General features: G+C 40.4%; 1 protein-coding gene across 2 annotated transcripts in view; it reads left to right on the top strand.

Annotated features, from left to right (window-relative positions):
* Positions 1-24,986, top strand: part of agbl4 (AGBL carboxypeptidase 4) — a 549,929-nt gene that overhangs the window by 238,327 nt on the left and 286,616 nt on the right. For both annotated transcript variants that reach the window (XM_065248477.1, XM_065248476.1), the window contains exon 4: positions 13,186-13,280. In XM_065248477.1, coding sequence (XP_065104549.1) covers positions 13,186-13,280 — 95 coding nt within the window. The remainder of the gene's footprint in view (positions 1-13,185; positions 13,281-24,986) is intronic.

Here is a 24,986-nt window from a genome sequence, read left to right as displayed (position 1 = left end):
TACATTTCCTGAAGAAAATGTGAGTGGTGCTTGCCGTGGCAAAATTCTGGGGAACATATATGATTATACTCCAAGCCAAAAGTAAAACGATCCAACTCCTGTGTCTCTACGATGTTCTGATGCGGAGATATAAGGCTTTGTTTACTCTGTTGCTAGGGTACTGTATTTGGTTGCTAGGGAAAAAAATGGCATCCACTAGTGATTACCCTCCGAGTCACGAGTCAAACGGTCCAAACCCCATGTCTCTACGATGTTCTAATGCGGAGATATAAGGCTTTGTTTACTCTGTTGCTAGGGTACTGTATTTGGTTGCTAGGGAAAAAAATGGCATTCACTAGTGATTGCCCTCCGAGTCATGAGTCAAACGGTCCAACCCCCGTGTCTCTACGATGTTCTGATGTGGAGATATAAGGCTTTGTTTACTCTGTTGCTAGGGTACTGTATTTGGTTGCTAGGGGCGTGGCTTGGGAGTGGCCAATGATGTGCCCAGTGATTACACCCCGAGTCACAAGTAAAACGGTCCAACCCCCGTGTCTCTACGATGTTCTGATGCGGAGATATAAGGCTTTGTTTACTCTGTTGCTAGGGTACTGTATTTGGTTGCTAGGGGCGTGGCTTGGGAGTGGCCAATTATGTGCCCAGTGATTACACTCCGAGTCACAAGTAAAACGGTCCAACCCCCGTGTCTCTACGATGTTCTGATGCGGAGATATAAGGCTTTGTTTACTCTGTTGCTAGGGTACTGTATTTGGTTGCTAGGGGCGTGGCTTGGGAGTGGCCAATGATGTGCCCAGTGATTACACTCCGAGTCACAAGTAAAACGGTCCAAACCCCGTGTCTCTACGATGTTCTGATGCGGAGATATAAGGCTTTGTTTATTCGGTTGCTAGGGTGCTCAAATTTGGTTGCTAGGGGCGTGGCTTGGGAGTGGCCAATGATGTGCCCAATTGTTACACCCCTAGTCACAAGTAAAACGGTCCAACCCCCGTGTCTCTACGATGTTCTGATGCCGAGATATAACTGTTTGTATTTTATGTTGCTAGGGTGCTCAAAAGTGGTTGCTAGGGGCGTGGCTTAGTAAGTCTGTAAGGATCCTGAGAGACTGATTGGATGCCTGAGTAAAATGAGCCCACCCCCATGTCTCTATGACACTGTGGTGCAAAGATATCCATCCGGGCATTTTATAATGGCAGTCTATGGTATAGGTTGCTAGGGTGCCCAAAATGGTTGCTATGGTAACCTTACACCCCATTGTGGGGGACGTCCTGACAGAGTCTAGCACCCTCTTCAAATTAAGTAACCCACATGTTTCTATGAAATCCTGGCTCGGACCTATGACCCGTCAAAATTTTTGCAATGGTAAGTCTATGGGATTTTGCCCCATTGACTTTTCATTGGGGCACTTTTGGGCACCTCTTACACCCCAGGGGTACAACTTACACCCCATTGTGATCCATGTTCTTACAGAGCCTACCACCCTCTTCAAATGTTGTAACCCACATGTTTCTACAAAATCCTCGAGCGGAGCTATGACTCGTCAAAGTTGGGCGCAATGTTAAGTCAATGGGATTTTTTGGGTGGTTTTTCGCCCCCCTTTCGGAAATCCTGCACCCGATCGCTTATAAAAGTCATAGCACACCTCTCCTCAATAAGCCGGTCGATTTGAGCCCTAATTTATGGGTCTACGACAAAGCGTGCGGGACGAGTTACGCGCCGAAAAAGTGTCCAGAAAAAGAAGAATAATAATAATAACTAGATAGGTACATTTCCTGAAGAAAATGTGAGTGGTGCTTGCCGTGGCAAAATTCTGGAGATCATATATGATTATACTCCAAGCCAAAAGTAAAACGATCCAACTCCCGTGTCTCTACGATGTTCTGATGTGGAGATATAAGGCTGTGTTTATCCGGTTGCTAGGGTACTGTATTTGGTTGCTAGGGAGAAAATTGGCATCCACTAGTGATTATACTCCAAGCCAATAGTAAAACGATCCAACTCCCGTGTCTCTTCGATGTTCTGATGCGGAGATATAAGGCTGTGTTTATCCGGTTGCTAGGGTACTGTATTTGGTTGCTAGGGAAAAAATGGCATCCACTAGTGATTACCCTCCGAGTCACGAGTCAAACGATCCAACCCCCGTGTCTCTACGATGTTCTGATGCGGAGATATAAGGCTTTGTTTACTCTGTTGCTAGGGTACTGTATTTGGTTGCTAGGGGAAACAATGGCATCCACTAGTGATTACCCTCCGAGTCACGAGTCAAACGGTCCAAACCCCGTGTCTTTACAATGTTCTGATGCGGAGATATAAGGCTTTGTTTACTCTGTTGCTAGGGTACTGTATTTGGTTGCTAGGGAAAAAAATTGCATCCACTAGTGATTACCCTCCGAGTCACGAGTCAAACGGTCCAAACCCCATGTCTCTACGATGTTCTGATGCAGAGATATAAGGCTTTGTTTACTCTGTTGCTAGGGTACTGTATTTGGTTGCTAGGGAAAAAAATGGCATCCACTAGTGATTACCCTCCGAGTCATGAGTCAAACGATCCAACCCCCATGTCTCTACGATGTTCTGATGCGGAGATATAAGGCTTTGTTTACTCTGTTGCTAGGGTACTGTATTTGGTTGCTAGGGGCGTGGCTTGGGAGTGGCCAATGATGCGCCCAGTGATTACACTCCGTGTCACAAGTAAAACGGTCCAACCCCCGTGTCTCTACGATGTTCTGATGCGGAGATATAAGGCTTTGTTTACTCTGTTGCTAGGGTACTGTATTTGGTTGCTAGGGGCGTGGCTTGGGAGTGGCCAATGATGTGCCCAGTGATTACACTCCGAGTCACAAGTAAAACTGTCCAACCCCCATGTCTCTACGATGTTCTGATGCGGAGATATAAGGCTTTGTTTACTCTGTTGCTAGGGTACTGTATTTGGTTGCTAGGGGCGTGGCTTGGGAGTGGCCAATGATGTGCCCAGTGATTACACTCCGAGTCACAAGTAAAACGGTCCAAACCCCGTGTCTCTACGATGTTCTGATGCGGAGATATAAGGCTTTGTTTATTCGGTTGCTAGGGTGCTCAAATTTGGTTGCTAGGGGCGTGGCTTGGGAGTGGCCAATGATGTACCCAATTGTTACACCCCTAGTCACAAGTAAAACGGTCCAACCCCCGTGTCTCTACGATGTTCTGATGCCGAGATATAACTGTTTGAATTTTATGTTGCTAGGGTGCTCAAAAGTGGTTGCTAGGGGCGTGGCTTAGTTAGTCTTTAAGGATCCTAAGATACTGATTGGATGCCTAAGTAAAATGAGCCCACCCCCATGTCTCTATGACACTGTGCTGCAAAGATATCCACCTGGGCATTTTATAATGGCAGTCTATGGGAGATGTTGCTAGGGTGCCCAAAACGGTTGCTAGGGTAACCTTACACCCCATTGTGGGGTACGTCCTGACAGAGTCTAGCACCCTCTTCAATTTTAGTAACCCACATGTTTCTATGAAATCCTCACTTGGACCTGTGACCTGTCAAATTTTTTTGGCAATGTTAGTCTATGGGATTTTCGCCCCATTGACTTTCCATTAGGGCACTTTTGGGCACCTCTTACACCCCAGGGGTACAACTTACACCCCAATGTGATCCATGTTCTTACAGAGCCTACCACCCTCTTCAAATGCTGTAACCCACATGTTTCTACAAAATCCTAGAGTGGAGCTATGACCTGCCAAAGTTCGACGCAATGTAAAGTCAATGGGACGTTTTCGGGAGGTTTTTCGCGCCCCTTTCGGAAATCCTGCACCCGATCGCTTATAAAAGTCATAGCACACCTCTCCTCAATAATCCGGTCGATTTGAGCCCTCTTTCATGGCACTAAGCCAAACCGTGCGAGACGAGTTACGCGCCGAAAAAGTGTCCAGAAAAAGAAGAATAATAACTAGATAGGTACATTTCCTGAAGAAAATGTGAGTGGTGCTTGCCGTGGCAAGTTTCGTGGGACAATTTATGATTATACTCCAAGCCAAAAGTCAAACGATCCAACCCCCGTGTCTCTACGATGTTCTGATGCGGAGATATAAGGCTTTGTTTACTCTGTTGCTAGGGTACTGTATCTGGTTGCTAGGGAAAAAATTGCATCCACTAGTGATTACCCTCCGAGTCATGAGTCAAACGGTCCAACCCCCGTGTCTCTACGATGTTCTGATGCGGAGATATAAGGCTTTGTTTACTCTGTTGCTAGTGTACTGTATTTGGTTGCTAGGGAAAAAATGGGATCCACTAGTGATTACCCTCCGAGTTATGAGTCAAACGGTCCAACCCCGTGTCTCTACGATGTTCTGATGCGGAGATATAAGGCTTTGTTTACTCTGTTGCTAGGGTACTGTATTTGGTTGCTAGGGAAAAAAATGGGATCAACTAATGATTACCCTCCGAGTTATGAGTCAAACGGTCCAACCCCCATGTCTCTACGATGTTCTGATGCGGAGATATAAGGCTTTGTTTACTCTGTTGCTAGGGTACTGTATTTGGTTGCTAGGGAAAAAAATGGCATCCACTAGTGATTACCCTTCGAGTTATGAGTCAAACGGTCCAACCCCCATGTCTCTACGATGTTCTGATGCGGAGATATAAGGCTTTGTTTACTCTGTTGCTAGGGTACTGTATTTGGTTGCTAGGGGCGTGGCTTGGGAGTGGCCAATGATGAGCCCAGTGATTACACTCCGAGTCACAAGTAAAACGGTCCAACCCCCGTGTCTCTACGATGTTCTTATGCGGAGATATAAGGCTTTGTTTACTCTGTTGCTAGGGTACTGTATTTGGTTGCTAGGGGCGTGGCTTGGGAGTGGCCAATTATGTGCCCAGTGATTACACTCCGAGTCACAAGTAAAACGGTCCAACCCCCGTGTCTCTACGATGTTCTGATGCGGAGATATAAGGCTTTGTTTACTCTGTTGCTAGGGTACTGTATTTGGTTGCTAGGGGCGTGGCTTGGGAGTGGCCAATGATGTGCCCAGTGATTACACTCCGAGTCACAAGTAAAACGGTCCAAACCCCGTGTCTCTACGATGTTCTGATGCGGAGATATAAGGCTTTGTTTATTCGGTTGCTAGGGTGCTCAAATTTGGTTGCTAGGGGCGTGGCTTGGGAGTGGCCAATGATGTGCCCAATTGTTACACCCCTAGTCACAAGTAAAACGGTCCAACCCCCGTGTCTCTACGATGTTCTGATGCCGAGATATAACTGTTTGTATTTTATGTTGCTAGGGTGCTCAAAAGTGGTTGCTAGGGGCGTGGCTTAGTAAGTCTGTAAGGATCCTGAGAGACTGATTGGATGCCTGAGTAAAATGAGCCCACCCCCATGTCTCTATGACACTGTGGTGCAAAGATATCCATCCGGGCATTTTATAATGGCAGTCTATGGTATAGGTTGCTAGGGTGCCCAAAATGGTTGCTATGGTAACCTTACACCCCATTGTGGGGGACGTCCTGACAGAGTCTAGCACCCTCTTCAAATTTAGTAACCCACATGTTTCTATGAAATCCTGGCTCGTACCTATGACCCGTCAAAATTTTTGCAATGGTAAGTCTATGGGATTTTGCCCCATTGACTTTTCATTGGGGCACTTTTGGGCACCTCTTACACCCCAGGGGTACAACTTACACCCCATTGTGATCCATGTTCTTACAGAGCCTACCACCCTCTTCAAATGTTTTAACCCACATGTTTCTACAAAATCCTCGAGCGGAGCTATGACTCGTCAAAGTTGGGCGCAATGTTAAGTCAATGGGATTTTTTGGGTGGTTTTTCGCCCCCCTTTCGGAAATCCTGCACCCGATCGCTTATAAAAGTCATAGCACACCTCTCCTCAATAAGCCGGTCGATTTGAGCCCTAATTTATGGGTCTACGACAAACCGTGTGGGACGAGTTACGCGCCGAAAAAGTGTGCAGACATAAGAATAATAAGATATAATAAAAATAATAATAATAAGTATGAGCAATAATAATAGTGATGCCTTGCATAAATGCAAGCACCACTAACTAGATAGGTACATTTCCTGAAGAAAATGTGAAGTGGTGCTTGCCGTGGCAAATTTCGGGGGACAATATATGATTATACTCCAAGCCAAAAGTAAAATGGTCCAACCCCCGTGTCTCTACGATGTTCTGAAGCAGAGATATAAGGCTTTGTTTACTCTGTTGCTAGGGTACTGTATTTGGTTGCTAGGGGAAAAAATGGCATCCACTAGTGATTACCCTCCGAGTCACGAGTCAAACGGTCCAACCCCCATGTCTCTACGATGTTCTGATGTGGAGATATAAGGCTTTGTTTACTCTGTTGCTAGGGTACTGTATTTGGTTGCTAGGGGCGTGGCTTGGGAGTGGCCAATGATGTGCCCAGTGATTACACTCCGAGTCACAAGTAAAACGGTCCAACCCCCGTGTCTCTACGATGTTCTGATGCGGAAATATAAGGCTTTGTTTACTCTGTTGCTAGGGTACTGTATTTGGTTGCTAGGGGCGTGGCTTGGGAGTGGCCAATTATGTGCCCAGTGATTACACTCCGAGTCACAAGTAAAACGGTCCAACCCCCGTGTCTCTACGATGTTCTGATGCGGAGATATAAGGCTTTGTTTACTCTGTTGCTAGGGTACTGTATTTGGTTGCTAGGGGCGTGGCTTGGGAGTGGCCAATGATGTGCCCAGTGATTACACTCCGAGTCACAAGTAAAACGGTCCAAACCCCGTGTCTCTACGATGTTCTGATGCGGAGATATAAGGCTTTGTTTATTCGGTTGCTAGGGTGCTCAAATTTGGTTGCTAGGGGCGTGGCTTGGGAGTGGCCAATGATGTGCCCAATTGTTACACCCCTAGTCACAAGTAAAACGGTCCAACCCCCGTGTCTCTACGATGTTCTGATGCCGAGATATAACTGTTTGTATTTTATGTTGCTAGGGTGCTCAAAAGTGGTTGCTAGGGGCGTGGCTTAGTAAGTCTGTAAGGATCCTGAGAGACTGATTGGATGCCTGAGTAAAATGAGCCCACCCCCATGTCTCTATGACACTGTGGTGCAAAGATATCCATCCGGGCATTTTATAATGGCAGTCAATGGTATAGGTTGCTAGGGTGCCCAAAATGGTTGCTATGGTAACCTTACACCCCATTGTGGGGGACGTCCTGAGAGAGTCTAGCACCCTCTTCAAATTTAGTAACCCACATGTTTCTATGAAATCCTGGCTCGGACCTATGACCCCTCAAAATTTTTGCAATGGTAAGTCTATGGGATTTTGCCCCATTGACTTTTCATTGGGGCACTTTTGGGCACCTCTTACACCCCAGGGGTACAACTTACACCCCAATGTGATCCATGTTCTTACAGAGCCTACCACCCTCTTCAAATGTTGTAACCCACAAGTTTCTACAAAATCCTCGAGCGGAGCTATGACTCGTCAAAGTTGGGCGCAATGTTAAGTCAATGGGATTTTTTGGGTGGTTTTTCGCCCCCCTTTCGGAAATCCTGCACCCGATCGCTTATAAAAGTCATAGCACACCTCTCCTCAATAAGCCGGTCGATTTGAGCCCTAATTTATGGGTCTACGACAAAGCGTGCGGGACGAGTTACGCGCCGAAAAAGTGTCCAGAAAAAGAAGAATAATAATAATAATAACTAGATAGGTACATTTCCTGAAGAAAATGTGAGTGGTGCTTGCCGTGGCAAAATTCTGGAGATCATATATGATTATACTCCAAGCCAAAAGTAAAACGATCCAACTCCCGTGTCTCTACGATGTTCTGATGCGGAGATATAAGGCTTTGTTTACTCTGTTGCTAGGATACTGTATTTGGTTGCTAGGGAAAAAAATGGCATCCACTAGTGATTACCCTCCGAGTCACGAGTCAAACGGTCCAAACCCCGTGTCTCTATGATGTTCTGATGCGGAGATATAAGGCTTTGTTTACTCTGTTGCTAGGGTACTGTATTTGGTTGCTAGGGAAAAAAATGGCATCCACTAGTGATTACCCTCCGAGTCACGAGTCAAACGGTCCAACCCCCGTGTCTCTACGATGTTCTGATGCGGAGATATAAGGCGTTGTTTACTCTGTTGCTAGGGTACTGTATTTGGTTGCTAGGGGCGTGGCTTGGGAGTGGCCAATGATGTGCCCAGTGATTACACTCCGAGTCACAAGTAAAACGGTCCAAACCCCGTGTCTCTACGATGTTCTGATGCGGAGATATAAGGCTTTGTTTACTCTGTTGCTAGGGTACTGTATTTGGTTGCTAGGGGCGTGGCTTGGGAGTGGCCAATTATGTGCCCAGTGATTACACTCCGAGTCACAAGTAAAACGGTCCAACCCCCGTGTCTCTACGATGTTCTGATGCGGAGATATAAGGCTTTGTTTACTCTGTTGCTAGGGTACTGTATTTGGTTGCTAGGGGCGTGGCTTGGGAGTGGCCAATGATGTGCCCAGTGATTACACTCCGAGTCACAAGTAAAACGGTCCAAACCCCGTGTCTCTACGATGTTCTGATGCGGAGATATAAGGCTTTGTTTATTCGGTTGCTAGGGTGCTCAAATTTGGTTGCTAGGGGCGTGGCTTGGGAGTGGCCAATGATGTGCCCAATTGTTACACCCCTAGTCACAAGTAAAACGGTCCAACCCCCGTGTCTCTACGATGTTCTGATGCCGAGATATAACTGTTTGTATTTTATGTTGCTAGGGTGCTCAAAAGTGGTTGCTAGGGGCGTGGCTTAGTAAGTCTGTAAGGATCCTGAGATACTGATTGGATGCCTGAGTAAAATGAGCCCACCCCCATGTCTCTATGACACTGTGGTGCAAAGATATCCATCCGGGCATTTTATAATGGCAGTCTATGATATAGGTTGCTAGGGTGCCCAAAATGGTTGCTATGGTAACCTTACACCCCATTGTGGGGGACGTCCTGACAGAGTCTAGCACCCTCTTCAAATTTAGTAACCCACATGTTTCTATGAAATCCTGGCTCGGACCTATGACCCGTCAAAATTTTTGCAATGGTAAGTCTATGGGATTTTGCCCCATTGACTTTTCATTGGGGCACTTTTGGGCACCTCTTACACCCCAGGGGTACAACTTACACCCCATTGTGATCCATGTTCTTACAGAGCCTACCACCCTCTTCAAATGTTGTAACCCACATGTTTCTACAAAATCCTCGAGCGGAGCTATGACTCGTCAAAGTTGGGCGCAATGTTAAGTCAATGGGATTTTTTGGGTGGTTTTTCGCCCCTCTTTCGGAAATCCTGCACCCGATCGCTTATAAAAGTCATAGCACACCTCTCCTCAATAAGCCGGTCGATTTGAGCCCTAATTTATGGGTCTACGACAAAGCGTGCGGGACGAGTTACGCGCCGAAAAAGTGTCCAGAAAAAGAAGAATAATAATAATAATAATAATAAGTATGCAAGATAGTAATAGTGATGCTTTGCATAAATGCAAGCACCACTAATAATAATAAGTATGCAAGATAGTAATAGTGATGCTTTGCATAAATGCAAGCACCACTAATAATAAGTATGCAAGATAGTAATAGTGATGCTTTGCATAAATGCAAGCACCACTAATAAGTATGAGCAATAGTAATAGTGATGCCTTGCATAAATGCAAGCACCACTAATAATAAGTTTAAGTGCAACAACAGTATGTTGGCTTTCTCAAGCCAACATAATAATAATATCCCTGAGCAATAGTAATAGTGATGCCTTGCATAAATGCAAGCACCACTAATAAGTTTAAGTGCAACAACAGTATGTTGGCTTTCTCAAGCCAACATAATTAACTGTAAAAAAATGATCTTACCTGGTAGCCATCTTGAAGTAACTGGTCCATGTGCTTGGTCACTCAAAATTAAACTCTATTAAAATTCTGTATGTGTGCTTAAACTGTTCTCAAAAAGTGTTGCGGAGGATGAGAACATCAGGCATGGACACATCATTTTCCTAATTTTTCTTCATTATTATTATACATGAATATTCAGTAAATATTTTTTCTGTCGTCTAAAGTAGTCTAGAAAAACATCCATTTATTTTTTTCGAAATATTTTTGTGTTAATTTGATTACATTACAACATAACGCATGTTCAAACACAGCCGGACACATTGCGGTAATGAGAATTTCAGCAGAAAATGAGATAAAATTGACAAATTATAAATTCTTATGTTGAAATCACACATTGTGCAAGGTAGAACACAGTATTGTGTTAATTCTGAGGCTTTTTAATATTACTATATTACACATTTTATAGCTTAAATCATTAGTGCCGTGGTGTTTCAATGGTTTCGTGAGAATCACCCAGGTAGACACATACAGGGCTACCACAATTGATAAAACAGTCTGGAGGGCTACTTTCTGATATTGTAGGGGAGACCGGGGCACAACCTAACGCTTTTTGGTTTTGGATCAATCAATAAATAGATATTTGAGTTTGATTAATTATATTTTTACACAAGCAACCCACACATCTTTGCTACAAATGACTATTTGAAGTTTGTTTCTAGTACTTACCATGCTTAGACAATTACACCAAACATGACAGAAGTGCAAACGTTACAACTTACCCCATAGGTGGGAATAATTGTAACAGGCAGGGGGTTACTTGTAACACTTGCTAAAAATTAAGTTTGCAGGCAAATATTTTTAATACTATTTTGTCTATATACTTGAATTGGATATTGTTTAAAAATATGTCTATAATAGACAGGTATTTACACTATTCATCCCTCATCTAATCATAGTTCAATTATAAATGGATACAAATGTCTAAATATGTGAGGAAAAGCAGCACAATTATGATTTTATATGTGATCCAGTCTGTAAAAACCATACTACAGTCTCAAAATCAAATTCTGAGATAATGAAAATCAAAGTCTGATTTTAGCCATTCATTTCATTATAATTTCAATCTTTGACATGACCTTGTTCAATCAAAATTAAAGAATTGAAACAAAAATAAATTTGACACACGATTTTTGCAAAGACAGGCACATTTATTTTGTTTGGCAGCTAGCAATTATTCGTGTGTAGCCTATTTAAAACAACGGCAAGAATTACGCTAACGTTAGCTGTTTTCACATCGTAAGTGCTGAGGGGTTAGTTGTTACACAACGTTATAACTAACCCTGCTGGGGGAAAATATTTTCAAGCTAGCCAAAAAAGTTGCTAACAGCTGCAGACATATTTCAAAATGATACTATGTTTTACTTAACAAGACATTCATTAAGATGAGATAACATTGGTTTTGGTATTTTACACCGCAACCGAAAAAAACATATGAAGAAAAAATGTACTTACATGGCAACAAAACAGTCTTTCATCAGTAACTCTATGGAAAAACATTATACCTTTCAATAAGTTTGCGTCTTTTGGCAGCGTGAAAACAATACGAGAAAAACAAATTGCTTAACCCTGTGCAACAATGTAAACGGTCTGTTTTACAACTAATCCCGCATTAGTTTGTGCCCCGCACTTCCCTATACTAAATTTTTTTGTTTTAGTTGTTGATTTTATTTTATTTATTGATGTGTTTTATCATTGTTTAAAATGTTAACATACAAAAAGAAGCCAAGCTAATATAAATAAATATTACAATTGATGCTATCAATACAATGTCCCTGCGGGCACCATGTTGGAGACCACTGTGTTAGGCTCGCCGTTAGATTGGTACAGTATGAAGCCCTGGTGCTGGTTGCACCAGCTGGGGGTAAACCCGGTCGTAAGACTAGTCTGGACCTAAAATGTGCTTTCCACCCGAACATAGACTTTACACCTACACTGTCAGAAATAAAGGTACAAAACTGTACCTTTTCTGTCACTGGGGCTGTACCCTAAGTTTTCGTTTGGTTCCTTTACATGAATACAAAACAGAATAAAACTTTGGGTAGATTATCGTACCTTTAGGACCTACATTGTTAGAAAAAAGTCAAAATATGTACCCTAGGTGTCAGTGGGGCAGCACCCTTTAAGAAGGTAATTGTATGGACCATTGGGTACAGATATGTAAACATTTAGTACCAATATGTACCTTTGAGATACTAATATGTATTTTTGAGGTACTAATAAGCTCTCTTTGGTCCCAGCATGTACTTCTGAGGTACTACAATGAAATCCTTAGATGCAAAGCTGTACTTTTTGAAAGGTTTTGTACCTTTATTTCTGACAGTGTATCTAGATGTAGCGCATATCTGAGACTGAGGCCCAATCCTATTTCTCTGTCTTACCCCTTCCCCTCACCCCTTAGTTTTGCACATTCACGTGAATGTCCAAACCTAAGGGGAAGGGGTAAGGGGTAAGACAGAGAAATGGGATTGGGCCTAAATCTTACGTCTAGTCTAATCTTACTGTGCAAATAATAAAGGCTTTAGTTTAGTTAATGTTCAGGTTGTGTTTGATGTTTCTGCATGTGATGCACGCATCTTGAGGGAGAGAGAGCGCCCTGGCAAATGTGTGAGAGGAGGGAAAGCTCTCTATTGTCATGGCGGCAGTAAATGTAAGTTTATAACAATAGCAACGTGAATGGCGTCTCTATATGACTGCGGTTCAATGCATACGCTAAACTCAGCGTAGCTGCGCCTGGTTGTAGTTTTAACAGGCGTGAATATTTTTCACGACGCCGGATGCAGCTAAGCCCAACGTAGGGCTTACACCCAACTTTTTTACTTCTGGCTGGTAGAACCGGCCCCAGGTGTTCTAGCCGGGCTGTGACTTGACTTAACCACTAATTTCTTCACCCATTCGCTCTCTCCGCATATTCTGACTATCATCTCCACCAGCAAGATTCATTCACAGAGAGATTTATGACTTATAAAAATCACGTTAGCAGATCTTTTTTTTTTTTTTTGAGAAAAATAAGTCAAACTCTCATCTTTCTGCAGTTTTATCTCACACGTGTTATACGTTCACACAGTCTTCGCATTACGTAGTCAGTGAGATCCTGCAAGATTTTGTTAACACCTTTAGTGTTTCAGGCAGCACTTCCCATTTACACTGCTAATTTTGAAACTCATGAAAGATTCTGTGAAGAGCATCTGGTAACACTTTTAACAGAGGAGTATGACTTCAAAGGTCTCAAAACAACTCTTACACCTTTGCCAGTCTTACAGAGGCTAATATTGGTTTTGGGGTTTTAAATATTTTTTGTTGTTGTTATTTTTGTGATTTCAGAGAGTGATTTTCAACATTGTGAACTTCAGCAAGACCAAGAGTCTGTACAGAGATGGCATGTCTCCTGTGGTGAAGTCCACCAGCCGGCCTAAATGGTATTTATATCCTCTGCAAATATCACACGCTCATCTCCACCTACACACCGTTCGGCACGAGCCGCTGCGTCTTCCGCACTTTAATTCCAACTCAAACAAATCCACGACTGTAGTTTGTTTCTAACTCGGCGTCTTTGTTGGTAACTTAAGCTTGTAGTGTGAATTCCACACCAATATCTAACCGTTTTATCTTTCCCCAACAAACAACAGAATCTGTAGTTACTGTCTCTTCTAGTTTTCACACTTCCTTAAAAGAAATGTTCAACACTTTCTATTCCTTCTCCAAGATGACAATGGCATTTGATGTTTCATATGAGAGGTTGTGTTGCTGGAGATGTGTGGTCTCCATGGTGAAGCTGTCTGGGTAAAAGGGACATTGACAGGACTTTATGTGAGGAACTATAAGAAATGCCAGTAAGGACCTGAGCTTTGGTCGGGAAATGGACAAACTCCTTATACTCGACTGTTTCCTGGTGCCATCCTGTCCTGGAGCTGTTTTTATTTTAATGTTTTATTTAATCATGTCTGCTCTCTGTTCTTTGCTATCAGTAGAATATTATAATATATTTTTTATTATTATAGATGTACTGTAGTTGCATTAAAAGAGTAGGAGATGCATGTATCTCTTAAATACTACATGTATTTCATTGATTTTAAAATGAGACAATCTTTTCTTCTTCTTGTGGTTTCTGACACTTCATGTATGGCTTATTTCATCTCCTTGTGTAACCAAACACACATTGCAAACATGAAGTGAACTCTTTCAGGGTTATAATCAAAAGCCGCAGATTATTCAGCATCACCATCTGCAGTGATTTTTTAAATGATCTTGTAATTCATATTCACAGTCTGCTATTACACTACCGCTTAAAACCTTAGATCCCGTAATATTTAACCCCTTAACTTTCACCCCCCACTTTTTGAATGGGGGGGGGGTGAAAAGGTAACATGCACCTAAAATTAGTACAGCTCTGGCATTTGGTCTAGAAGCTTGGTCTTTTTTTAAGAAGCCACTCTAAAGTTTTTTTACTGAAGTGTCCCTAGTTGTTAATATTAAAGGCGGGGTGCATGATTTTTGAAAAACACTTTGGAAAAATGAGTCAGGCCGACTACCAAAACACAATTGTAGCCAATCAGCAGTAAGGGGCGTGTCTACTAACCGACATCGTTGCCTGGGTTGCTTTCAGAGATTATGCACCCTGCCTTTAAATGAAAAAAAAAAAATAGATAAAGCAGTTAAAGATTATTTTATTAAATAAAAAGAATGCAATAAAGAATATATTTTTATATAATATACAAAAAATTTAAATGAAAATGTCTTATGCCCAAAATGCCTAAAACATAAAGCCCCAAGTCTCAACTAGTTTTGATCGAAATGTTTATTAATACAAATACATTATTTATCTTGTTTACACTAAGTTTATATTTGTTAACTTTAGTTAATGCACAAGCTAACATTTACTAACAATGAGCAAAACTTTTACAGCATTATTTATCTTAGATTGTGTTAATTTCAGCATTTACTAATTCATATTTAAAATCAAAAGTTGTCACTGTAAGTTAATGCACAATGAACTAACATGAACAGCAGTATTGGCATTAACTTACATTAACAGAGATTAATAAATACTGAAAATTATACTCTTCGTTGTTAGTTCATGTTAGGTTATGGATGTATACATTTATTATAAAGTGTTACCGATAAATATATTTCTATATTTTATTATATTTTAATAATAAATTATTACCTTATTTATATAATTAATATAAAATTATTAAATTATGTAAAATATTGGCCAGCTTTACATACAGCTTCTTGAAAACAAAGAGCAACCTCTTTAGGATTCTTTTAAAATAGTATAACATCTATGAATTTCTTTTATTTGCTGATGTTTTTTTTTTAAGTTAGCCTATACATTAAAAAAATTTTTTTTTTAAATAAAATCGTACTATTTGAATTAAATTGTTTCATATATTGGCACGATATATAACTAATTTGAAACATTTTACGTCAGTAGCCTTTGAAGATCATGAGATACAAAGCAAGAAACCACGGCTGCTTTAATGTACGCAGTCCAGGGGCGAGGCTACTTAAGGGCCAGGGTGGCACTGGCCCGCTCAGATTGACGGCTGGCTTACCCAGTCAGAAGAGACACAAACCACATGATAATAATGTCTTTATATAATAATCGGACAATAGTGCAGAAACACACACATAGGCCGATATTTCTCTTCTTTAATACTAAAAGTGTAATACTACTTTATAACTTTGTTCTTTTCTTTTTTCATATGCTTTCTTGATTTGTTCTTATTTTATTTCCCTTTATTGCTGATCTGAAAATTATTTGACCCATGACTAAAAAAAACGTAATGCAATCCGTTTAACCACTATATTGTAAAATTATGTAATTTTAGTGTTGAGGTCCACCCTATTTCATCGTGGTCCACTCAGTTTAAAATTTCTGGTTTTTGCCACGGACGCAGACTTTAATCTTTTAGTGTGTGCTTACATTATCTTGTGTCTAATGTCATAAGTCATTACTTTTTGCATTAGCGTCCTTTCAAATAACTTTAGGAAAAGTTCAGTATACGCAACCCCACCCACCTGCCTCCTATCAGTATCAATCAAAGCGGCGCATTACCATTCAAACGCTCATCTGCCAGGTTGCATTTGCATGGGCCATGCAGTCTGGGCAGGTGAGGCCTGTCAGAGGTAATAGCAGGGAACTGATGGATACAGAAATGTGCATAAGAGAGAGCGTGTGTGCCACTACGCCGCGCTATCCTGACGATTCAAACAGAGGTCATGTGACGGAGACTGTACCCGCTCAACGGAAACCTTGACATCTGTCACGAGTCGATCAAGGGCATTCAGACAAATGGCAGGCGTCTGCCAAAAAAGCCTGTCTTCCTCCACCAAACCCTGGTCACGGCCTAATGGGACAAGACAATTAGATGGAGATGCTGTCGGAAAACAATGGACTGCAAAACATTTCACCGTCAAGTTGACGTCTCCTACGTGTCCATGTTCAACATTTCCCTCAGTTGCACGCCGGAGAGCTTGTTTTGAGGCGTCGCTCACTTTTTAACACAGAAAGGAATTATGGTTGAGCTCAATTAGGGTTTAAGAAAAGAATCAGTCTTATTTCGGCTCTTTTCCTGCACTGTAATTTATTGTAAAATGCGCTCGCACCGGGGCTGTGTGAGTCATGGGTTCCTAGAAATGTAACTTTTTTGCACACTGGAAAATAAAGCAGTTTTTGCTTACTTTCCAGCATTTTCATGGCATAGAGATTGACATTCGACGACATTTATTTCCGCCAACATCAAAGCCATTGTTTGAATCGTGCAGGTTTTTTTATACCAATCTGGAGCTCAAAGGACAGTCGTTTGTGTCGGTTTGCAGCATGCGGTGGGAAAATAAGCCCGTAGCATTTAAAGACTCTGAATAGCGAGCGGAAAGAGATGGAACACCTCCGCGTACAAATGCCACAGTGATAGCCATCAGATGGCTGGATCAGGGTGGGCTGATCGTACCACACGCTGTCCGTCGCCACCGCAGCACAGACTCGAGCATTAAAACTTCAATAAAGCAAGGAAAGACCACGTAATTCTCACACAAACGCAAGGCGATCCTCTCTGTTTCTCATCCAATTATAGAGGTGTGAAAACAACATGCTGTGACCCAAAGGGAGGCCTTGCATACACACTTTTGCATTCATTTCCATTTGCACGCTTTCGTCATAACACACACACACGCATATGCGAGCACACACACGTGATAATGTGTATCTGGAGCTTACTTGGTAGAGAATTGCGTTAGCAAGTAAAAATGTCAATAGGATAAACATTGCACTCCTCATGGAGTCTTTTAGAAGTCTGGTACTGAACACCAGCACATCAGGATCTCTTGCTGGGTACCAGTATCCAAAACATAACACATGCTGGTGACCAGCAGAGTATTTATAAAGGGACTGTGTTTTCTGAGAAATATCTAAATGTTTTAGCTTTAAAACTTCAAGAAGCTATCTTTCATTTCTCTTGCTTTTATTGTAGCCGACGATTTTTTTTTCAGTTTCACTTTGTCGTTCATTTTCCATCTTGACAGCAAAGTGGAACAGCTAAAAACTGCTAATCTCTCTTTGACAAGTAGATATGAAATAAAGCAAAGAACAGCTTTAACTGTCTGATCCATCCCTGTATGCGGCATTGGATAAAGGCAAGAAAAAAACATTTAGCGTGGGAGAAAGAGAGAGAGCGAGAGAAACTGCTGGAAAAAAGAAGAGAGAGCAGATTGCCTTTGCTGCCTTTATCTGTGGAAAAAGTCACTTTTAACCTGCAAGTTGAAACCTTTATCTCTATCTGCAGAGACCGTTCTTCCTTAAGGCTGGCTGATGATGGAGTTGTGTATGTGTGTGTGTGCGTGTGTGCACTTGTGTGTGTGTCTGTGCCGCCTGGGGTTCATCTGTTTTTTGCCCACATGACAGACACACATTGCAGATCGGAGCTCACATAAGTGTATGTTTGTGTCAGGATGTATGCATGTTTATACCTAGGGTTTAGCAACAGGTGCGGTAATTATCCAGGTGAGGGAAGTTGTTTACCAGTGTTTACCCAAAGCAGGTTACAACAGGTGACAAGTAACATTTTAACCACAGAAGAATAATTCTGTGAATAATCCTGTTTGAGCCTGACATGAGAAAAAATCTCAAGTCTTTCCAAAAAATTTGACTCTGGACCACAAAACCAATTGTAAGGATAAATGTTTTGAAATTGAGATGTATACATCATTCGAAAAACATTCATACATCATCATCATCATCATCACATTGGAGCTTATTATGGAGAGAATTGCCTACTTGAACAGGAAGTAGGCCTAAGTGACCGACATGTAAAGTGAGCAGGAAAAGTTTTTTCCTTTTATGTGATGGTTAAAAGTGGAATATACTGTTCTGATGTGCTGATGGAAATCTTGTTTACTTGCCACTAAGGGCCCTATTTTAACGATCTAAACGCATGGTGTAAAGCGCACGGCACACAGTCTAAAAGGGTGTGTCTGAAACCACTTTTGCTAATTTAATGACGGGATTCTCGTAACATTACCATTCTCATAATGGGTGTGTTTTGGGCGTATCAGGCAATAAACCATTGAGAATCTTCCCTTTAAAAGCCAGTTGCACTTGCGCCATGCCGATTCCCCTAATAGGGAGAACACCAAGTTTAAGATTAATGTTAAAATTTTTTGCTGTTTTTACTGTTGGTTGTTTATTTATGCTTCTGTGTTTGTTAATGCAACTTTAAAACTTTAAATAAAATATAAAAAATGGTGCTATTTTTATTTATATTGAAATTATTATTTTTTTGTATAAAACCTAAAAGTCATTTTCTTTCAGTCATGGAAGTTAAATAGAAGACTTTTAATTGCTGTAAATGTATGGATAGCCTACATGATCAGTGTAACCTCAAAGAATAATTTACCAATATGCATGAAAATGTTTGTAATCTAAAAATACTTTATTTGTAAGAAACAGGAGATAAAGAATTTACAAACGTGTCAAGAGCCAAAACATTTCATCACTTGGACAGCGCCGTGTTTTGAAAAGCATTACTTAAAAAACGGTAGCATTAAAAAAAAACATTTCAAAATAAATTCAATTTTTGCATTTGTTTAAAGCAAACCATTTAAAGGGATAGTTCGGCCAAAAATGATATTAAACCCATGATTTACACCCCCCCAAGCTGTCCGAGTTGCATATGTCCATCGTTTTTCAGACAAACACATTTTTGGATATTTTATAAAATGTTTTAGATCTTTCAGTTGATTAAATGTAATGTTACGGGGTCCACGACCTTCAAGTCCAAAAAAAGTGCGTCCGTCCTTCGCAAAATAAATCCAAACGGTTCCAGGATGATAAACAAAGGTCTTCTGAGGGTAATCTGTGCGGTGTTGTTGTAGAAATATCCATATTTAAAACTTTATTAACGAAAATAAATACTTTCCGGTAGCGCCGCCATCTTAGTCGCGTTCGCATTCAGGATGAGAGCTTACGCAGCCTACAGAGGCTACTCTGCTCCTGCTCTGTGCCCCCGCCCTCCGAATTTGTCATACGTCACTAAGAAAAGTGTGTACACTACGCTAATACTCTCTCCTGAATACAGAGGAGTCCAAGATGACGGCGCTACCGGAAGGTATTTATTTGTGTTAATAAAGTTTTAAATATGGATATTTCTACAACAACACTGTGCGGATTACCCTCAGAAGACCTTTGTTTATCACCCTGGAGCCGTTTGGATTTATTTTGTGAAGGATGGACACACTTTTTTTGGACTTGAAGGTCGTGGACCCCATAACATTACATTTAATCAACTGAAAGATCTAAAACATTTTCTAAAATATCCGAAAATGTGTTTGTCTGAAAAACAATGGACATATGCAACTCGGACAGCTTGGGGGTGAGTAAATCATGGGTTTAATATCATTTTTGGCCGAACTATCCCTTTAATTACTTACCAGTCTACAGGTATAGCAGCTCTTCAAGCCTTCTGATGTCTCGTAATCGGTGCTCATTTATGTCCAAGAGACACAATAATAATTTTTTACATTTTAATCCTTTAATTTTTATATTTAAAAATGTTTGTGTGCAGTACATGTGTGTAATAAGCAAACGTGCGCCGTCGTCTAATTTATAGGCGCATATTAATAACACGTGCTTTAAATAACAAAAACAGTTCGCCATTGACTTTAGACCAGGTTTTAGTTGGTCAGTGGCGTAGTCTATTTTTGTTTCCTCAAAATAGCAATGCGCCAAGACATGCTCCTGAACACACCTCGTTTTCAGACCAGAACACACATGGGTGCACAAATGGGCGCAAATGCATTTGCTATTTAAACAACGTGACGCTGAACTTGAAAATGATAACTTCGCCGGGCTGAAACTAGCAAAAAACACTTGCGTTGCGCATTGCAGGTATGATAGGGCTCTAAAGGGGTCCCACACCGGACGATAAGCGCCGCGTCGCACCATGAATCTAAAAACAGAACACATTATCGAATGTATGGACACTGGCGGCAGATGTTGGCGGCTGTCCGCTGTGACTCTGGACACTGCTCAAATACTTGTCGTGCCACTCACATAGTTTAATATTAAATAACATCATATATGTCCCAAGTCGTTAGGGATTACCATTGGCTGCTAACGTATATTTTGCATTTTGAAGTAGAAGCTATCTGACTAATCGCGCTATTTAATGTGCACTTCCGGTGTACGATACCTCCGAGTTGTACGATACCCCCTTAAGTGTCTCAAACCAGATGCATCCCATGCAAGTTTGGCCACCTCACACAGAATTAAACTTTGTGTCAACCTGCTCCCAATAAACTGATTCATTAAAACAAGCACATATATATCCCACAAATTAGCTGGGTTGCAACCTGTGTTTCATGTGCATTATTTGAAATAATAACAAATTATCAATTTTTCATTTTCCCAGTGTATTTATAGGTAACTCAGAATATCTGTTTCCACATACATCTCATAAATACAGTACCACAACACATTAAATCCTAATAAAAACTTCCATCTTCCAAACATAACAACTTCAGATGATTCAAAGCCATGAACCATGCAAATTTAAGAAACCCGTCAAGTTATTACTCATCTGAAGCTAAGACTATTTGTCAACCTAATTGGAGTGATTTTAGGATGGTTGTAGGTGGAACGCTTATACGCTGTGGTCCATGTGGCTATGCTTTAGCAGGCAAACAGCACTGAATGAGACTGATGCATGGACTTATAGCTTTTAAGTGGGTGGATGAAGTGGTTGTGAGCTCTTCACTGGCCTGAGAGCTTTTTAGCATTCAGAAAGAGAGAGAGACTTTTGACTGCTGATCCTCCTGACACATTAAATCCATTGCATGGTCATATTGAGATGCTCGATGCTTATTGTGGGATAGACTGTACCTCCACGTTCTTCTCTGCATGACTGGATCTCTCAGCCTTCAGTTGCTTTCCGTTTTCTCATATGTGATTTTGCTACCTGCTCATTTTAAGTCTTTTGTGAGACTAACGTGTTGGTGAAGATACAGGAACTTAAACAAGAGAGTTTGATCTTTGTATGACCCTCTTATTGGTCTTATGTGACCCTGTCTGTGAAATCCAGGATGAAGTCTCACTTATGGTGGATTTCAATCATTGATTGCCATTGAGTTCAATCTTTGACATGACCTTACTCTGAAAATATTACCTTGATGTCTTTAATATTGACTAAGTATTATTTAATTTAGAAAACCTTTAGACAGACTGGGTCACTAATGTGCCCACCAGTGTTGGGGAAAGTTACTTTTTAAAGTAATGCATTACAATATTAAGTTACTCCCCAATAAAGTAACTAAATGCGTTACTTAGTTACTTTTCATGGAAATTAATACTTATGTTACTTTTAAGTTACTTTTGCATTACTTTTTCTTACTTGGCTGAGGCTTGATCTCTTTCAGGCCTTGCAGGTGTTTTTTATGATTGAGAAGTTCTGCATTTAGAAATTGCATATGGGTCATTCTATAAAGAAGGTGGAAATGCTTGTCCCTTGCTTTTACAGACCCCTTAATCATTTAATTTGACCCAATAATCCCATAATGATATATATATATATAATAAATATAGACTGTCCTTAAAATGATGAGAGAGTTTATTTATTTAAGTTTCTTTTTTTTCTTTTTTAAACTTTTTTTTAAATGTCTGGTCCTAAAAACTGCACTTTGATCATACATGGAAGTTGAACTGTTTACTTATTACAGTATTTAAAACCATGTTTTTTATAAAATAAATCTATCTAATTTACATTTACCTTTAACCCTGTATGAATTTACTACATGGCGAAATGGTTAAAATACACTATTAATATGAATAATATCAAATAAATATTTGTTCACCAAATTTGTGTCATTGGTGTTACCCTACCCAAAGCACTTTTATTTTGAAACAATGCATCAGCTCTTTGAAGTTTTTCATGGGTCAAGAGGTCAGTGGAAGAAGTGTGGTGGAGGAAGGCAAAAGGTTTGTGAGATGTCTTACCTTATTTGTCTAAAATATCATGATATATCTAAGAATTTTGAGATAAGATTTTTTGGATGTCATTAGTGTTACTCTTTTTTTTTTATAGCTAGGAGTGTTAAGATCATTACATAAAAATACATTATACTGAATAAGTGTGTGATTGTTACATCTCTGATGAAATAGCACATGGCTAATGGCAGCCATTTTGTTAAAATATTTTTTCTTTCTGTAAATTGTCATTGGTGTTACCGTCATTGGTGTTACCATTATTGGTGTTACTTCTCTAATGAGTACTTCCTAAGCACCATTCCTTTAACTGAACAACATAAAAGCATAAAAACAAAGCAAGATGGAAAATTTTATGAAAGCTTATAAGTTTTATCATATTCATTATTATTTTGTCATTGGTGTTACATTGTGTCATTGGTGTTAAACCAAGTTTTGGTGTTATGAATGTAATTTCTTGTACTTTCTAGTAATATTTTGTTGTTGATATGGGATGTAAGACATTGTTAATATTTCAGTCTTCGCATCAAAGCCTTTTTGGTTGAATATTTTTGTTTTTGTTGTTTTAAAGAAAAAAGTCAAACTGAGAATCAAATAATTTCATACAATGCTGGGTAAAGATGAAGAATTTAATTAAACAAATATTAATAATCAATTATTTTTCTTGCTGTTATCATTCCTTTACTCAAAAAAAAAAAAATATTTGTATCAACTTTAATTTTGTTTAAATCACAGGTAACACCAATGACAAATAAATGACTCATGGATTCTTTATTAAAATGTATTAAACAGTTAAAAATAGGTTAAGCTTCCTGTTTTGCGGATTCATAGATTTGACAAGTTAATTAATGCTATTAAAGAAGTTTTGGGTCACCCGAATTCCACCTTTTCTGTAGAATGACCCGTGTACGCCCCATTAGTTTCCAACATGCACTGCAGCATGAGAAGTCATTGTAAATTCTTTAAAATGTTATCATATTATTGTTTTCTATTTACAATGTATTTAAATATTATTATTTTTTATTTGTTTTATATTTAGTGTGTATTATTTTGTACTATTTTGTATTATTAAGTACCCACAGCTCACTACAATATTTACTTTTCACTATAGTTACAGGTGTTATCACAGAAAATGAAAACACAAATTGACTTTTTCATTCAGAAAGTCATGTCTGTACACTGCTGTACAAACAAGACAGTGTCACACTTGGTTGTGAATACAGTAGCCCAATTTTAAGCATGTTTCTAGTACAAACACCACAGACTCCACAGACTCCATAGCTCTGTTTCCTCCCCTCCATAGTTTCTCATCTCTTATTATGGAAAGCTTTCCCCCTGTTTTTCACACTCCAAGGTGACAACCTTCTCGACTCGAAGAGGGAGCCGGCACTCTCCCCCAGTGTGGGTTTATTTGTTAGCCTGATAGAGCGAAGAATTAGCAAGCGGCTTCTCTGCGCCGGCATAAACGGAAAACGCAGCGAGTGAAGTGTCACTGAGCTTCTGGCGGTCTGGGTTCTGTGAATATGGAGAGCGCTGCGGCACTGTCGGCAGATGCTGCTGGGAACTCCCAGCATGCAGTGCAGGCGGAGAAGAGCGGGTGCCATCCGTGCCGAAAAACAAGAAAGTTTTGCAGATATCCCATCAGCATTGGATGCGGTTTTAAAGAACTGCGAGGGATCGCCGCTGTGATTGCAACAGAGCTATTCATCTCCCAGCACAAAGCCGAGAAGCAGTCGCTTGTGAATTAATGTGGATTTTTCTGTATTGTTTTGTAAATGTTGTGGGCTCGAATGTCTGCAGGAAAGCTGCAAGGCAAAATTTCTGTTTGCGTAGCGTATAATGTATGGATAGGATGTTTTTTTTTTTTGATTTCCATGATAAGTAGTATATTACTGTCTTTACTGTACAGTATGTATTATAAAGAAGATACTGTTAGGTAGTGCCTATCTCCCCTTCACCAGCAGCGAAGACTTCTTTTATCACTCCTCAAAGAGAAAAACTATTACAAAAAAGAAAACCTTTCAAAAATAGCACAGGGGTTAGTGGGAAATAACCTTGGCCAAGGGTATGTTTTTATAAAAAAACATGGAATGACAACACACACACACACGTTTTCCACCAGCAGGACTGCTCCACCATGAGTCCGCCTTGCAATTTTGCTTTTGTACTAAATCCTTCCTGAGAACGTCTGATGTAACAAAATAGTGAAATTGTATTTGGAGATGTCTCCGGATCCACCGGAGAGGCTGCCAGCGGTAATTGCCCTGTCAATCACTTGGCTCCTGCTGTTCAGTCTGATTGGTTAAGCTGTGGGTAGGGGAAGCTCACCTTAGAGGAGAGAAAACTCTTTCCTCGCTCTCTCTTTCACCCTATAACTCTTTGGACCCCATGGGCCTATGGTTGCCCAGGGGGGCTTCAATGCGGGCCTGTTCCCTGTGCTAGAACAAACAACTGAAGGTGGGATGCCAAATATAGGACAAATATACATCATGTTTGTTTTATTTAGCATTGCCTTAACAAATAAATATGGAAGCTGTACCACTTGCTGTTTGTGAAGAGTAGCCTACTATAAAAAGTGAAAAGATGGATCAACTAAACAATAAATGACGAAACGTAAAATAACGTAAAATTTTATTTTTGAAGGTTT

The sequence above is a fragment of the Paramisgurnus dabryanus genome, chromosome 11, assembly GCF_030506205.2.
Source record: "Paramisgurnus dabryanus chromosome 11, PD_genome_1.1, whole genome shotgun sequence".
NCBI lineage: Eukaryota > Metazoa > Chordata > Actinopteri > Cypriniformes > Cobitidae > Paramisgurnus > Paramisgurnus dabryanus.
This window is presented reverse-complemented; position numbering and strand designations above follow the sequence as displayed.